A 17,669-nucleotide genomic window follows, 5' to 3' on the forward strand; every position below is an offset into this window, starting at 1 on the left:
CTTTGTTATCTCCAATGGCGCCGCGTCTTTTCGCCTGTTTTCGCGTCAAAGGATCATCAACTTCCCCCACCGGAAAAGGAATCACCGGTCATAACGCTGCCGTTGTAGCTGCCGATGTTCCCGCCGGCGACGGACCTGTTCTCGTTCAACTCTTCTCTTCTCAGGGATGCAAGACTTCTCCGGAGGCGGAGATGCTCGTGTCACGCCTCGGACGTGGAGATTTCGACGGTCAGATCCGTCGTGAAGGTGGGGCTGGTTCTCCGGCAATTGTTCTCGTTTTTCACGTTGATTATTGGGATTACTTGGGGTGGAAGGATCCATACGGATCGAGCCAATGGACGGTGAGGCAAAAGGCTTACATCGAGGCGTTGAACCAAGATACCATGTTCACTCCACAGTTTGTGGTTCAAGGTCGCGTCCAGTTTCTTGAATTATGTATAGAAAGACTCAAATGCTAATTATTTTATAATAATATACTTCTTCCATATTTTTAATATAAGTCGTTTTAAAATTGTTTAAGAAATCATTAGTTTTTTATATTTTTTTAACAAAAACATCATTAATTATTTACCTAACCACAAATCAACCAATTATAAAATAGAAGGTATATTATCATTGGTCATATAACATTAAGTATTTATAAATTTTACATAAAAAACCGAAAATATCATATAATTTGGAACATAAATTTTTTTCTAAAACGACTTATATTAAAAGACGGAGGGAGTATAACAAAGGAAAATAACATTAAGTTTCCACAAATATATTGGTAAAATTTATGGAAACAACTGTGTTAGGTAGAAACTTGACGGGCAAGGCTATTCCTTTTATATTAAATGAAGGCTTCATTTAGGGTTTCTTACATATTGAGTAATTTATATTCATGTCTCTAATTCTGAACCGGCTCTCGAAGCTCTGGCTTGGGAAATCTCGAAGATCAACTCTTCTACTTCTCTCTAACGGATTCTCATCTTCCTCGAGGAAAAAGCAAACCCCTCCCTGTTTCGTCGTCTCAGCTGAACTTTGTGAACCTTATGAAGCCTGTCTCGGAAAACTCGTCATTTCAGAGGTTCATAATGACATGATTAATCTGGAAAAGAAGGTAAATCTGGAGTTGCTTTATAATGATATTTTTGATAAAGTGGTAACGATCGGCGCATCTAACGGATGGGTAGCTACTTTGAGTGGCGACGACGGAATCCTGCGTCTCCAAGATGACCTAAACCCGTATGCATCGTATACAGATCCAAAAAGCATTCCTCTGCCTCCTCTTGTGACTCTGCCATGTTGCCAAACCCAAATCGTCACCAACGTGTCAATGTCCTCATCTTCTCCAGAGGATGAAGACTGTGTTGTGGCTGTCAAGTTTTTGGGACCTCAGCTCAGTTTTTGCAGACCAGCTCAGAGTAAACCCGAATGGACCAATATCACGATCGAAAACTCATGCTTCTTCTCTTCTCGTGTTATGTTTTCCAAGAAAGAGGGCATGTTTCGCGTTCTTGGGGCTGGAGGTCACCTCGTGGGAACATGGGATCTCCAGAATCACAAACACAAGATTCAGAGGCTGCGGTTTAAAAACATTCCCGAGTTAACCAAGACCACAAACGAGCTTATGGATTCGTGCTGCACGTACGAGCACTTGGTGGAGTCAGTAACCACCGGCGAAACTTTCTTGGTTAAGCAGTACAAGAAGACTGTTGAGATCGATGATGGTGTTGCCAAAATGAGAACAGAATATTTAATGGTGTTCAAACTAGACGGTGAAGGCAACGCGGTTCACACTGAAGACATAGGAGATCTTGTCATTTTCCTCTCAATGTCTGAACCTTTTTGTCTCCGGGCTAGTTCTTTTCCTGTCCTGTTCCCGAACAGCGTTGAAAGCTTGGATTACTGGGAAAATGTAACTGTCGAACTGGCTGACTACTTAGTTATTAGAGGCTTTCGTCCATTCTTGGCCCCTTACCTTATTCCACCACAACATATAGATTAGTAAATGTTTGTATGTAATAGAGTCATGCATCCACAATTATAAGCTTTTGTAACTTCATTTCCACTGTTACCAATCAGTTGCTTCTTAGATAAAAAATACGGAATTACCTAATATGACTAAAATATATATTGCAATTAATGATTTTGAATAATAAAAATTTGATAACAATTTTTATATATCATTTTATATTTTATATTATTAAAATAAACTTAAAAATCATATTCACTATATAATAAAAATAGATTTTTTTTTTTTGAGAAAACAAAGTTGGCAACTTGGAATAATCAATTTTCAAAAATCCAAACATCCTACATCGTGTAATTCAAACTTATTTGTGCTGTATACATACGTCCACACTTAAGTTTTTGTTCAGAGGATTCAAAGAGAGAGAGGAGGCGCCTCCCCCGCGCTCGCCATGGCTGGGAAAATGTATCTCCAGGGCTACTACAAGATGTTTTTTCTTGGTCAATTTTCTGTGAAACCTTTTTCACTCATTTTCGTTTTATAATAGTTTATTACACAATACTTATTAAATAAGTTAGTAAACTTTAGCTTTTTTTTTTGTAAGAATCTACTTAATATAAAACTAAAAAAAATGTAAATAACAAAAAGAATTTGTTGAGACAGTTAGAAGAAAATTATTTTTTACAAAAAAATATTAAACATCATAAATTTTCGAAAAAAATATTTTTTTTTTTGCATCTAAATGCTATATATTCTATTACTCAACCTCAACCTGGAGGTCGTATAACAATCCAGAATAGAATAGAACAACCAACAAAAATTAAATTTCTATGAGGAATCCTAAGCTAAAGCGCGCGATGTTCGGTTCTACGCTCTTGGTACATGTGTAATCTTGGAATCTTCTTTCAATATAAGTCATCTTTGTTAGTTCAGTTGAAAAGCCTGGCCATACTGTCCAATCCTTGATCATTAAAATGACGTCTTCACAATCTGTTCCAAAGTGATAGCATGCGGTGTACTGGAGCATAATTTCCATGGACCAAATAAGTGCATATAACTCTGAATGTAAAGGACCCAACGGTGATAATTGTCTCTTTTTGCTTTTCATTCCTAAGAATTGTTTATTTACCGATTCATCTAACTATACTCAGCAATATCCATTATACTGCGAATATGAAGATAATGATCCATTTACCAAATAAATACTTTGCTAAAGCCTGTATATTCTTTATATAGAAAAATAATTTTGTAAAAGAAATAGGAATAGTGTGTTGCATAAAATGATACTATAATTGAATAGTTGGTCCCATTTTAAAAGAGTTAGAAGAATGACTTTAGCCCAAAAGAAAAAAAAACAAATTGGGCTTCTGGTAGGCCAAGGAATTCGAATACAGGTTAACCAAATGAGCCTATCGGAGTATCAAAAAGATTGTGTAGCACACAATTTGTAATTGTGTTCAAAAAAAAAAAAGCACACAATTTGTAATACTCCCTGTTCTAAAAATCGGCCGCATAGCCGCCTAGGCGGCTGCCTGGGCATTACGTGTCACTCTTCCGTTCTGATTTATGCCAAATCTGTTTAAAAAATCGGATATCTGATTTTCTCCGTCTAAACCGCCTAAATGACCGCCTAGCCGCCTAATCTATTTTTTAATTTTTTATTTTAATTTTAATTTTAATTTTAATTTTATTTTTATTTTTAATAATATTTTTATTAATTTATTTGATCTAAAATTTTATAAATATCTTTTATATTCATAATTTTGATGAAAATTGCACTATATTAATTTTATATATTCTATTTGTGTTTTATACAATCTTAAACATGAAAATGTATTAATGTTATACACAATTAAAAATTAACATGTTTTATAATATAGTAAACAATCTAAAAATTCCACCCGCATAATTTTCGATTAATCCCCGATTTTTTTTTAGGCGCTAGGCCCAACCCGACCGCCTGACTAGCGTCTAGCGCGTTCACGAACATGGGTAATACTTAACCGCATTCTCGGGACATAAATTAAAATATTATTTTAATTATTTTCTTATATAATATTTATTAACTAAGTTAGTACTTAGTAGACCTTAGCATATATTTTTTTTTAACCCTACTTAATTAGTTAATAAATATTATATAAGAAAATTGAAAAATTGAAAAGACTATCAAAATTGAAACTAAAGAAAAGTATTTGTCGGGACATTTAAAAGAAACTTATTATTTACATAAAATTACTTAACATATGATATAAGAGTTCTCAAAAATGAACAATTATAAAAAGAAATAGAAAAAGAAGTTGATACTATAATTGAATGTTTAAGTCCATTTTAAGAGAATCAAAATGACTTCAGGCCGAAAGATAACTGGGCTTCTGGATTAGACCAAACAAAATGAGATGGACTTTAGACCTAAATTTTGATTAAAAAAATTATCTTAAAACTTGGTGAAGAGATATTTGAACTCAGGTTGAGGAGCGTCAATGACTGAGATTTTAGCCAAATGATCCATCTGTCAATTGAGTAATTTGGCAACTCTATAATATTTATTTCTTTGGTCTGACATCCCCTATCCACCACATGGATCTTCCCCCTGACGACTTATAATTATTTTATACCTTTTAAATAAATTGTTGGGAATTTTACCAAGTACCACATGGTCCACATCTGAGCTTCTATACGTAAGAGTCACTTAAAATGTTATGTTCTTAACTACAAAAAAAAAAGTAAGAAGAGAGGACAAGACTGTAAAGAAAAAACTCGTAAACGTCTTTGTACAAAAAGTAGGTAAAAATAAAATGGGAAATCTGTTTTTTTAGAGCACAAAGATGATAACTATGTCCCTTTAGACTAATTTATACTACTTTATGTCCTATTAAACTAATTTTTTCCAAAATGGCAGTAATGCCCTTAAAATTGTAATTTTTAAAAAAAGATATATATTGAGTTCGACAAGGGGGATCGATCGATCCCACTTTACAAGTTATAGTGGATCGATCGATCCCGATCATTATTCAGAACAAAAAAACGCGAAATATATACTGATCGACCTGGTCTATTTCACTCGATCGGCGAAGGTCGATTTACACAGATCGACCGATCTGTAAGAATAGATCGATCGATCCCGTGCCGAGGAAAGAATCCCAAATCGATTTTTTTGGTTTTGTATGATTATATCCGGATTGATTCCCACTTGATTTGAACCGACCAAGCATGATTTCAACTCTTTAAACTCGATTTCTCTGGGATGAAACCCATAATTTCCCATTCACGAATAAAGGGAGACAAAATCAAATTCTCACCCAAGTTCATTAACCCTAACTCACTCAATTTCACTCTGATTTGGACGATTATTTGGCCTAACCCATACGATTTCGTGAGCTTTTTACGAATCTATCACTCTTTAGTTCGTTCTGCAAAGGTATGAAACTCTATCTCCACTTCTTTTTAGAGTTTGAAAATAGAAAGGTAAAAGGTAAATTTTTTGAGTTAGTTAGGATGTTTAGGCTTCAATCATGTGTTAAGGTGATGATTAGAGAAGATTTTGTACACAATCATGGCTTAAATCATATTTTTGGGATAGATTTAGGAATTTTAGGTTTTGTTTTAAAAAAAAAAAATTAAAACACCATAAAATTGAAATTAATACAGTGAGAATGCTAATTCTTTGACATTGGTTATTGATAAAGTATTAAGAGACATTATTTAACTGAGCTGTGATATTTGTTATTAATAGATATATGTTGTATTGTTTTCAATTTTCAGGTATGGAGTTGGAGTTGCCTAATCGTTTATACGGTGAGGGATTGGAACTTCAGGTTAAGAAGATTAATAACAGCTGCCGACTAAAACTTCTCGAGTTGCTGAAAGAAAAAATGGAGCCAGAATTCGATGAAGTTATGAAAGATCCCATTTTTTCACTGATTATGGTTATCCAGAAGAATGATCTGAAGTTTTCGGCGAGGTTGGTACACTCTTTCTTGTGTAAGGAGTTGATGACAAGCAAGAGACATGAGAAGTGGTTCACTTTCGCTAGGAGACCTCTGCGTTTTGGATTGCAAGAGTATCATGTTGTCACTGGTCTGAAAGTGAAGCGAGAGAATAACAGTGGGTTAGTGACATGGAAAGATGATGATGGTTTTTGGAGCAAGCAGATAAAGACAAATGGAAAAATAAATTTGCAGATCATTAAAAAGAAGCATTTGGAAGAGAGCAATACCTGGACTTGGGTTGATAGGGTGAGACTGATATATCTTTGCGTTATTATGGGTGTGGTGATGGGGAAGGATGAGAAGGTGAATATCCCGCATCTGTACATGAAGAACAAACAAAAAAACGCGCAGCATATTTTGATCGACCTGTTCCAGTACGCTCGTTCGGCAAAGCTCGATCGCCTCCAGATCGATCGATCTGTCTTTCGGATCGATCGATCCCGCACCCAGATAAGTTTCTCAAATCGATTTTATGGTTTTCATCGGTTAAATCCGGTTTAATACCCACTTAATTTGAACCGGAATAACACGATTTTATGAGTAAAATCGTGAGACTTAGATCAAACCCTCACTTTTATCTCCTTCCCCAATTTTTCTTGAGAGAATGGGATCAAACCCACCTTCATAAACCCTTTCTCTCTCGATTTAACTCCGATTTGGACGATTCTTGAGCCTAACCCAGACGATTTCGTGAGCTAATTCCGAATCTACCACTCTTTCGGTCGATCTGTAAAGGTATGAAACTCTATCTCCACTTTTATAGTTCGAAATTTTAATAGCAAAAAGTGAAATTTTAGTGTTTTTAAGTCGTTTTGGCTTTAATCGTGTGTTAGGGTGATGATTAGTGACGATTTTCCATATAGCTCTTGCCTTAATTCGTAGTTTTAAGTTTGATTTAAGAAATTAGGGTTACTTCTTTAAAAAAAAAATTCCAAAAATTTGGAATTAAATCTGTAATGTTAGTTGTTGAGTTGCATAGGTGTTGAATCATTGTCCATGTCAATTTACTCAGTTTTACCTTTGAGAACTCATTTGTTAAGGGTTGTGTGCAGAAAATGGTGAAAAAGGAGGACCGAAAAAGACCAAGGAAACAGGAACAAAGTTACTAGAAATCAAGCAAATGAAGTTTGGAAAACTTTCACTAAATTGTGAAGAACACAGCAAACAAATCCACTATATTGGCATCTTGCAAGTTGCTCTATTATGACCACCAAGACCACATCTACTGCACTTACGAGACTGACCCCCCTGTGATCCTTGTGATGATCGGATTTTGTCTTCAACAGTTTCATATCTGCGTTTTCTATTTCTTCCAAGAGATCTTCTTGTCTCAGGCGGTAGCACTTCAGAATTTTCCACAACTTGTGGGACAGACTAACCATCTTCAGGAACTGAAATGGGATTTATGCTTTCTTGATAAGCTTCTCTCCAAGCTCCCGTGGTATACAAAAAATCAGTCAATGTATATGGTTCTCTACCAACAAAGAAACCAGCTTTTATTGCGTGTCTACAAGGGATTTTCAAGAGGTCGTACTTCCCACAAGAACAAGTCCGTTTGTCCAAATCAACAAAGCAGTCAATTGTATCGCCTTTAACAAGCAGCTGGCTATCGGTTACAGGGTAAACTCTGAAAGTTTTCCCCTTTCCAATTCTCCAATCAATCTTTTCCTCCACATCTATGGTCAAACGGTGGGTGTGCTTTGAAATCAACTTCTTACGCTTAAAAAACCAGCGTGTCAGCATTTCTCTAATACTGTCCAACAAAGGAATTACGGGAAACTCTCTCGGCGAATGCAACGCAGAATTTATCGACTCTGCAGGATTGTTTGTCCTAATGTCATACCTGTATCCATGAAATTGACATCTAGCCCACTTTTTGACATCTGCTTCCATAAGATAATTTCCAATTGCTGGACTGATATTGCAAACATGAGCAAACGTCTTCTTGAAATCAACCACTCTATAAGCCTTTGAAGCCTTAGAAATCAACCCAGCTAATCCCTTCCCCTTGAAATATGATATCACATTATTCAACAAATGATGAATACAAATACCATGTCTCGCTAGCGGATACACTTTCTCCAGTGCCTTCGCTATTGACACTTGTCTATCCGAAATAAAAGCCAAACCATTATCATCAGCAACAACAACTTTTAATTGTCTCATAAACCATTCCCAAGACTGTTCATTCTCAGAGTCTACTATCCCAAATGCAATAGGATATAAATTTGAATTTCCATCTATAGCAGTTGCAACCAGTAGCACCCCTTTGAATTTACTCTTCAAGAATGTTCCATCGACAACAATGACACGCCTCATGACTGTGTTAAAGCCTCTGATCGATTGACCAAACGCTATAAACAGATATCGAAATCTACCATCGACGCCAGTCTTGTAAGAGGAATGTGTACCCGGATTGGCCTCTCGCAGCATGTGCAAGTATTTTGGTATTTTCCCATAACTTTCCTCTGGAATACCTCTAACAGCGTTGACTGCATATTCACGGGAATCCCATGCTAAAGAATCAGAGATCTCACATCCATAATCATTACGCATAATCTGAACAATATCTTTCGCTTTAGGCCCTTCCTTGATACCTTCATATTTATGCATTAGCAGACTGCCTATCGTTTTCGCTGAAGCTGTCTTTCCGGCACTGGTTTTGTTTGAAGGTGCGCAGGAATGTACACCGACATACTTCTTAATAATAAAATATGTGGAGCCCTTTAAACACTCAGCTCGAGCACCCCGAAAGCACACCTTATCAGCGCATCTAATACACCAAACTGATTTATTGGAGTTGGTAACTGTGTAGTGAAAGTTATGCTTCATTGCACATAACTCAAACCTCGCTTTCAAAACTGTTTTGTTGAGGAAAAGATCTCCCGTCTTAACAAATTCCACCACCTGACTCTTTGCCAATTTTTCTCTGTTTTCTTTTTCAGAATTGATCTTGTCAGCATCATAATCATCTCCTTCAACCTCGTCTTGCTTCATCTTTCCTTTCTTCTTCTCGTTATGCTTGTCAGCATCATAATCATCTCCATCAACTTCACTTTGCTTCATCTTCCCTTTCCTCTTCTCGTTATGCTTAGCCCCCTTAACAATATTTGAAGCGGTCCCAATGTCACAAGGATTTCGCTCGTTCTCTTCACTAGTACTTGCATCAGTTGGCATCTTATTAAGATCAATGTCGATCTTATTTGGATTTCCTTGCTTTGCTTTATAGCTGACACACAATTGAGTTGACTGATGCTTCTTACAAAACCCTAGAAAATTTTGAACTTGTCTTGAGTTTCCAATGATCACTGGTGGACATTTTGATGAATTGATCAATCCAATAGGAAGGTAACTCAACTCCAAATCAACATCTGTTTCTTCAAAACCAAAATCCTCTATAACGTTTTTCTGTAACTCTTCCATCCCCCTTTCTTTTTATCAACATTAAAACTCCAACCTGAAGATACAACCAATTCCCAAACACCACATGAAGCATAGACATGAATCATGGTAGAAATAATGTGAAAATTTTGTGAAAATTTTGTGAACAATCAATGGAATATAGAAGACGGCGAAGAAGGCTGCCAAGGTTTTTTTTGTCGCTTTTTTTTGTTCCTTTTCCGTTTTTTTTTTTTAAATCGATTTTTTTAAAAAATATAAAAGTGAATATTCTCAAATATTTTATTTCCATATTTTTAGGAACTGATTTCTTATCCGTAGAATACAACTAATATGTCGAAATCAGTTTCTACAGTTTTTTAGAATTATAGTAATGTTTAGAATTTGATTTCTACATGTTTTAGATTTATAGTAAATCTGTAGAAGTCGGTTTCTACATGTTTTAGAATTAGATTAATGTGTAGATTTTGATTTCTAAGAATTTTAGAATGGTAGGTTAAGCGCGGAATGTGTATTCTACATATTTGTAGAATACTCATATTTACGTAGATCACGTATTCTGAACATTGTAGATTCAAAGAAAAAAGTAAATTTCGTTTTCTACTTCGTAGAATGTCATTTCTACTTTTTTTAGAACATAATCTGAAATTTATAATTTTAACTTTTTTATAACTGGAAAATATACCATTAATTTCATATAGGTATTTTAACAAATGTTACTATTTTTCCAAATTTTTTTTGTTTGTAAAACTATTTATTAAAATTATTTTCATAAATATTAAAGGGTATTATAAGAAAATATGACACAAAATATAGATTAGTGTAAAAGATATAGTTACTATTTTTTTGCTCTAAAAAAACAGTTTTTCCAAATAAAATTAAGTACTCAAAATTTGAGGAATTCGTAAATGTCCTTGTACTGTCAGTTATAAAGAAAGACGGCTACCTTTACTTTTTGTTGTACCCCCTGCAACCAAAAATTGGACTTAAAACGGACATTGGCGTATATCATTTTTATACACAAAAGTTTTAAATAGGGGTGGACAAAAAAACCGAACCGAACAGAACCAAACCGATCCAACCGAACTCAAACTGATCCAAACCAAACCAAATTATATGTCTAATCCATTTGGTTCAAGATTTTATCAATCCAGATGGTTCGGTTTGGTTTGGTTTTAAACCGAACCAAACCGAACCAAACCGGAGTATTTTTAATATAGATTAATTAAATCTATTAATAATATTGAGATTTAATATATTTGCAAATTTAGCCTAAACAACTAACCATAATTTTATATATACATTTTACTTCTACAATGAATAGAATAAACACAACTAAAAATAAAATAAAAGAATATAGTCTCATACATTAACATCAAAACCAAAAAGTTATTTGATCACATATTCTACATATTTATTGTGATGTTTTTTTACGTTTAAATATGAAGAAAATATTGATTTAGTGTCAAATGATGAATTGTTTATATATTTATTAGTTATATTTTTGTAATTGAACTAGAAGAAAACTAAAAAAAATCAATTCGACTGAATAGAAAGATACAAACAAACCAAATTAAACCGAACCAAACACAAACCAAACCAAACTAAAACCGAACCGAACACAAACCGAATATAAACCAAACCAAACTAATATGGGTTGACTTTGGTTACAATTTTCTTAAACCCATATAACCCAAACCAAACCGAACCCATAGTTAAACCGAAATGTCCACCCCTAGTTTTAAAAATAAAAAAAAATTCTGTCGTGTGAAAGAATTGCTTGAAAATAATGTCACACATAATATACATTAAATAAAAGGGAAGTAACAAGAACTAAGTAATTGTAATAAAGACAAAAAGTATAATAAAGACATACTTTATGATAAGATAAATTGGCTTTAGCAAACAACAGTGCATTAATTTTTCTGTCAATAGTTAGTATTTTACTGCAAGGTTGATCCCATAAATAACGTTTATCCCAACTGCCAACTACATTATAAAAAAAATATTTACAAGAATAATGAAAAGTGTAAACTAATAGATTATAACATTTTAATCATGCTAAACTTTTTTTTTTTTTTTTGTAACCGCGGGTTTCCGGCGACCGTGGTCAACCGACTATTCCCGCGTGGTCCACGGCACTCCACGTATTCTTGAGATTTAACCCTAGCCCGAGTGGCCAACGGGACTCAAACTGCGGGTACCGTATTGGGGGTTTTCCCCTCAAGTACCACTAGCCCAAGACCGCTGGTTTTTTTTTTTTTTTAATAAAATGGAGCTTTTGAAGCTCCATAGGACGTCCATGCAGATAAAATTTAGATCTTTCTAATCTCTAATATATATATACCTATATGTAATAACAATAAATAAATAATAAACTAACTCAAAAGTAAAATTATTTCTTGTCTGTCTTTATAAATAAAATTTGTAGTAATTCTAATAGTTTACTTTAACTTCAGTTAACTTGAATTTATGATAGAGAAGTTATGGTTTCTACCATACAACATCCAGGTGTTTTAATACGTTCCTGCATCGATGATAACTTATTAATAAATTTCTACAACGTTTATGTGTACGTAGCTTATTTCTTATAGTTCTGTCTTCATAAATAAAAACTATTTTAATACTAGTTATTATTTTTTAGTTTCAGTCGCTACAAGAAAACACAAATTTAGCGAGAAAAATTAACGAGGAAAAGTATTCCTCGTAAATGTACGTCAACTTTACGCGGAAATTATGAGGAAATATAAAATCATCGTTATATCTTTGTAAAGTTACGACGAAATAATTTCGTCGTAAAGCCGGTGTAATATCACGTGGCTTTAACGACGAACTACTCTTTCCTCGTAAACTCGACGTAAATATAGCGTGTAATTTACGAGAAAATATTTTACGTCTACTTAGCGAGGAAATTTTGAATCCACTAAATAACACTTTTTTCCTAACTAAATTTCGTCGTAAATTCGTAGGAAAATTGCAACTACCAGATTCGAAAATTTCCTATAAATATGGACATTTGAACATCATTTTAAACACACCAACAAGAAAAAAATATGTCGGGCTCTGGAAATATTTTTGAGTTACGGAGGTGGATGTATATGCATAGAGATGCTAACGGGAGAGTGACGAAAGAATACCTTGCGGCGCTGAAGTTTTTGCATCAAGCAGATTCCACACCGCTCACCCAAGAAAGTGGTAAAATGTTCTGTCCTTGTCGGAAATACAACAATTCGAAATTGGCAAATCGTGAAAATGTTTGGAAGTATTTAATAAATAGATGTTTCACGCCAAATCACTATATCTAGTTTCAACATGGAGAAGGTTATAATTATGATTAGAATGAAGCTAGTAGTAGTAATAACATTTTTCAGGAAGAACCGGTTGATCATTTGCATAATAAACATAGTTACCATCCGGAAGAGAAGATGGTAGATTATGATAGGGTTCATGATATGGTAGCTGATGCATTCGTAGCTCATGATGAAGATGAAGAACCTAATATAGATGCAAAAATTTTTTATGAAATGTTAAATGCGGCAAATCAGCCACTTTACAGTGGTTGTAGAGAAGGTCTTTCTAAATTGTCGTTGGCTGCTAGAATGATGAATATTAAAACTGATCACAATCTACTTGAAAGTTGCATGAATGAATGGGCAGACTTGTTTAAAGAGTATTTCCCGGAAGACAATGTGTCTGCTGATTCTTATTATGAGATTCAGAAACTGGTTTATAGTCTTGGATTCCCTTCGGAGATGATAGATGTTTGTATCGACAACTGCATGATCTACTGGGGAGATGATGAGAAGTTAGAAGAATGTCGATTCTGCAAGAAGCCACGATTCAAGCCGCAAGGACGGGGACGTAATAGGATACCGTACCAAAGGATGTGGTACCTACCAATTACAGACAGGTTGAAAAGATTGTACCAATCAGAGCAGACTGCTGGAAAGATGAGATGGCATGTCGAGCATACTCAAACGGATGGTGAGATGACTCATCCATCAGATGCAAGAGCCTGGAAACATTTTAACAAAGTACATCCGGATTTCGCTAGCAAAAGCCGGAATGTGTATCTCGGATTATGCACAGATGGATTTAGTCCATTCAGAATGTCAGGGAGACAATATTCATTGTGACCAGTCTTTCTTACGTCATACAACCTGCCACCGGAGATATGCATGCAACGGGAGTTGCTATTCTTGACCATATTAATACTTGGTCCGAACCATCCAAAAAGGTCTCTGGATGTTTTCCTACAACCACTGATAAAAGAGTTGAAGGATTTGTGGGCAACAGGGGTGAGGACGTATGACTGCTCAACGAAGACGAATTATACGATGCGAGCGATGCTTTTGTGGACCATAAGTGACTTTCCTGCCTATGGGAGATTAGCTTGTCCATATTGTAATGGAACGACAGATGCGTTTCAACTGAAGAATGGTAGAAAGACAAGTTGGTTCGATTGTCACCGTCGATTTCTGCCCATTGGCCATCCGTACCGAAAAAACAATAATTTGTTTAGGCACAAAAGGGTTGTCAGAGACACTGCTCCTCCATATCTAACCGGAGAACAAATTGAAGCGAAAATCGACTACTACGAAGCTAACAAAACAGTTCGTTGTGGTGGTAATTGGCATGTCCCTCGTAATATGCATGATTCTTACGGTGTTCATCACAACTGGCACAAGAAGAGTATATTTTGGGAGTTGCCATATTGGAAGGATCTTCTTCTGCGCTACAACCTCGATGTGATACATATAGAGAAGAATTTCTTTGAGAACATCATGAATACAATATTGAATGTCCCAGGGAAGACGAAAGACAACATAAAATCGAGGTTGGACTTGCCGGATATTTTCTCAAGAAGTGAGTTACATATAAAAAGCAATGGACAAGTTCACGTTCCGATATTCAGATTGTCTTCAGAAAAAAAGTCAGTGTTGTTCAACTGGGTGGCATCAGAAGTGAAGTTCCCCGATGGGTATGTTTCAAATCTCTCTAGATGTGTTGAAAAGGGTCAAAAGTTCTCCGGGATGAAGAGTCATGATTGTCATTGTCTTTATGCAACGATTACTTCCCTTTGCATTTGCGGAGCTACTTCCAACAAATGTACATGAAGCACTTGCAGGTAGTATATTATAACGTAGTAATTTAACAATGGTTTAGTTTGCAATAATATATGACTAATATAATGTGTTTAATTGTTTTTGGGATATACAAGGCATTGAAGCATTTTTCAGGGATATGAGCCCACACACTCTTAAAGAAGAAGTCGTGGAACAGCTTCAGCAGAACATTCCCATCTTATTGTGCAACTTGGAGAAGATATTTTCTCCGGGATTTTTTTGACGTCATGGAGCATCTAGCTGTCCACCTCCCATATGAGGCATTGCATTGTGGACCTGTACAGCGAGCCATAAAATATTTGAAGGAAAAAGCAAAGAACCTCGCAAAAATTGAAGGTTCTATAATTGCTGGAAGTTTGACGGAAGAAACTTCTCACTTCACATCGTACTACTTTGCGTCAAAAGTACGTACCCGGAAAAGAGCTCCAAGAAGATATGATGATGGTGGTGTCGCGCCAACATATGCAGTTGCTGGTGTTCCAGATATCTTTAGCCAGATTGGGCGACTCTGTGAGAAATTAAAAGAGGTTTGGTGGTCGAGTGAAGAAAATGTTCATAGTGCACACACCTATATTCTACTAAAATGCGAGGATCCATTGATGCGTTATTTTGAAAGGTAACATATATGAACACTTCTAAACACATAAGTATAAATTATATAATTGCCAAAGATTAACTAATATAAAATGTGATTTTACAGCATATTTGTTTCTCAAGTCGAAGAAATATTCCCAGGTATATCCACAAGTGCCGTAGACAAAAGGAAAGATCAACACTTTATTAAGTGGTTGAAGAATCAGGTATTAACTCAAACTCTTAATTTTTTCATACATTATCTGTATTTCAACGTTCTCTTTATTTTTGCAGGTTGATTATGACGACGATGAAGATTATCCTAAGTGGTTACACGAAGTAATTCAATCTCCACTTGTAAAGGTCACCACATCACAGATGTATTTCACACGAGACTATACTTTTCACACATATGAGTATGGTAGACAGCGGGCGACCAGTAACTATGGAACATGTGTGAAAGGGGAAACAGATTTCTACGGGATCTTGACGAAGATTATTGAAGTCGAATTCCCAGGGATATTGAAGCTGAAATGCGTCCTCTTCAAATGTGAATGGTTTGACCCCGTAGTCAACAGAGGTGTTGGTTTTAACAAATTCGGTGTAGTTGATGTCAATGGTGGACGAAGGTACAACAAATTCTTTTTTACCATACATGAGGTTGTTAAATTAATTTCAACGTTTTCTTTATTTTACAACAAATTCGAGCCTTTCATCTTAGCTTCACAAGCAGACCAAGTTAGCTTCCTTTCATACCCTCGGATGAGAGAATCGGGAATAAATTGGTTGGCCGTGATCAAAGTTACACTACGAGGACGAATCATCAGTGGAGAAGAACCACCACTGCAAGAAGAACAGATAAATGAAGTCGAGGAACCTGAACAAGAAATTGATGACATCTTTTTCATTGATCCGCATAATCATGAGTACGAAGATCTTACCGACGATGCCACGGACGAAGGTGTTAAAGAAGAGTTTAATGAAAATGATGATGTTTCTGGTGATGACGAGAATGTCGATGTATCCGATTGATGTATTTGTTTTTAGTAAGATTTATTTTCAGACTTAATGCATGTGAGGTACGAGAGTTTGTATTAGACTTTGGGGTTTGGAATGGAAATAATTTAACTTTGTGTAAGGTACGAGAGCTTGTATTAGAAATAAAAGATTGAGATTATAAGTTAAAGAATTGTGGTTTTAGAATTTGGGGTTTGGAATGGAAAGAATAGTTTGAGGTTAAAGGAAAGATGGGTTTGAGGTTTGGAATATAGGAAGTAGAAGATAAGGAAGATGGGGTATAGGGTATCATATTTTAGGGATTTAAACATAATCGTCGCTAGTTCCTCATTAACTTACGAGGAAATAACGACGAAAAAGAACGCGGGCCTCGCTATTTCCACGTAAGCGCCAATTGTCGTAAAGACCTCGTCTTAGGAAAACGCGGGCCTCGCTATTTCCTCGTCTAAGGAAAAGACGGGCCTCGATATTTCCTCGTCTTAGGTAAAGGCGGGCCTCGCAATTTTCTCGTAAAAAATAACAGCAGCCTTGCTATTTCCTCGTAACTGAGCGACCAATAAAAAAGAAGAGAAAAAAGATACTGGAATCATAGGAGGGAAGAAACAAAGCGAGACCTACGTAAGTCTAACCTTGTCTCCGCCCACATGTGTTCCCGTATCTTTCTCTCCATCTTTTTTTTTCAAATATTTCTAATTTGAGAAGCAAACTGGTGAGTTATCTCTGATTTGAAAAGAAAATTAGTGAGTTTGTCTTTGATTTGAGAAGCAAACTGGTGTGTGTTTATAGGAAATTTCGAAAGATTTTACGACGATTTAGCTTCGTCTCCTACCTCGTAAATCATCGGTATTTTCTCGTTAGCTAACGAGGACTTTACGACGAAACTTAAAATAATTATCTAATTTCCCCAATTCGTCGTAAAGACCTCGTAAAAGGAAAACACGAGCCTCGCTAATTCCTCGTTAACCAACGATGAAATTACGAGGAAACGAAACACGGGCCTCGCTAATTCCACGTAAGTTTACGAGGAAGTTGCGAGGAAACGAAACATGGGCCTCGCTCATTCCACGTAAGTTTACGAGGAATTTACGAAGACTATTAATTTCTTATATATACACGCGAGCTTCGCCTCCCATTTCCTCTCCACTTCCTCTCCCTTTCGTAGCTATGGTACTTTCTCTCTCTATTTCCTCTCTAATTTGTTTCGTTTAGGGTAGATTAGGTGGTTAGTGTAGGGAATTTAGATCGGTTTACTGATTAGTGTAGATCATTTAGCTAGATTTATAGAATTTGTTAATTACTGTGGATGTTAATTTTAAAAATTTTTTTTTTCCAGACGATTCGAAAGAACAGACTTACTCCCCATTACAGACAGATGTTCGGTGAGCCTGGCAGTCGTTTAGACTCGTCGTCTTCTTCAGCTCCTGGTTCTTCCGGTCAGGAGACTGTCCCCGAGTCTAAGCCTTCTCATAGAGTCTCTCGGTCGCCTTCTTCTAGTGCACCATTGGTTCCTCCGATGGCTCCTCCGACGATGCCTCCTCCTAAGCCTCCTCCGATGGCTCCTCCGATGCCTGCCGAGATTCATCCCAATTTGATGGTGCCTCCGAGTGCTCC

At 35.9% G+C, this 17,669-nt stretch overlaps 3 protein-coding genes across 3 annotated transcripts; 2 read left to right on the plus strand and 1 right to left on the minus strand.

Moving 5' to 3' along the window:
- The first annotated feature begins 14 nt into the window (after nt 1-14).
- Nucleotides 15-458, plus strand: LOC125582168. Its single transcript, XM_048748722.1, has one exon. It carries the CDS (start codon nt 15-17, stop codon nt 456-458), a length of 444 nt encoding a protein of 147 aa, XP_048604679.1.
- Nucleotides 459-640: 182 nt separating this feature from the next.
- Nucleotides 641-2,564, plus strand: LOC125581547. The gene has a single exon (XM_048747187.1). The coding sequence runs from the start codon at nt 884-886 to the stop codon at nt 1,988-1,990; it is 1,107 nt and encodes a 368-aa protein (XP_048603144.1). The 5' UTR covers nt 641-883; the 3' UTR covers nt 1,991-2,564.
- A 4,753-nt stretch (nt 2,565-7,317) lies between these two features.
- On the minus strand, nt 7,318-8,940 carry LOC111203115. Its single transcript, XM_048748723.1, has one exon. The coding sequence runs from the start codon at nt 8,938-8,940 to the stop codon at nt 7,318-7,320; it is 1,623 nt and encodes a 540-aa protein (XP_048604680.1).
- Nucleotides 8,941-17,669: the final 8,729 nt, after the last annotated feature.

The sequence above is a fragment of the Brassica napus genome, chromosome C2 (genome assembly GCF_020379485.1).
Source record: "Brassica napus cultivar Da-Ae chromosome C2, Da-Ae, whole genome shotgun sequence".
NCBI classification, from domain to species: Eukaryota; Viridiplantae; Streptophyta; class Magnoliopsida; order Brassicales; family Brassicaceae; genus Brassica; species Brassica napus.

Excerpts from the sequence above, each read along its gene's own strand:
- LOC125582168 (XM_048748722.1), top strand. The coding sequence starts at position 15 with ATGGCGCCGCGTCTTTTCGCCTGTTTTCGCGTCAAAGGATCATCAACT.
- LOC125581547 (XM_048747187.1), top strand. The coding sequence starts at position 884 with ATGTCTCTAATTCTGAACCGGCTCTCGAAGCTCTGGCTTGGGAAATCT.
- LOC111203115 (XM_048748723.1), bottom strand. The coding sequence starts at position 8,940 with ATGAAGCAAGACGAGGTTGAAGGAGATGATTATGATGCTGACAAGATC.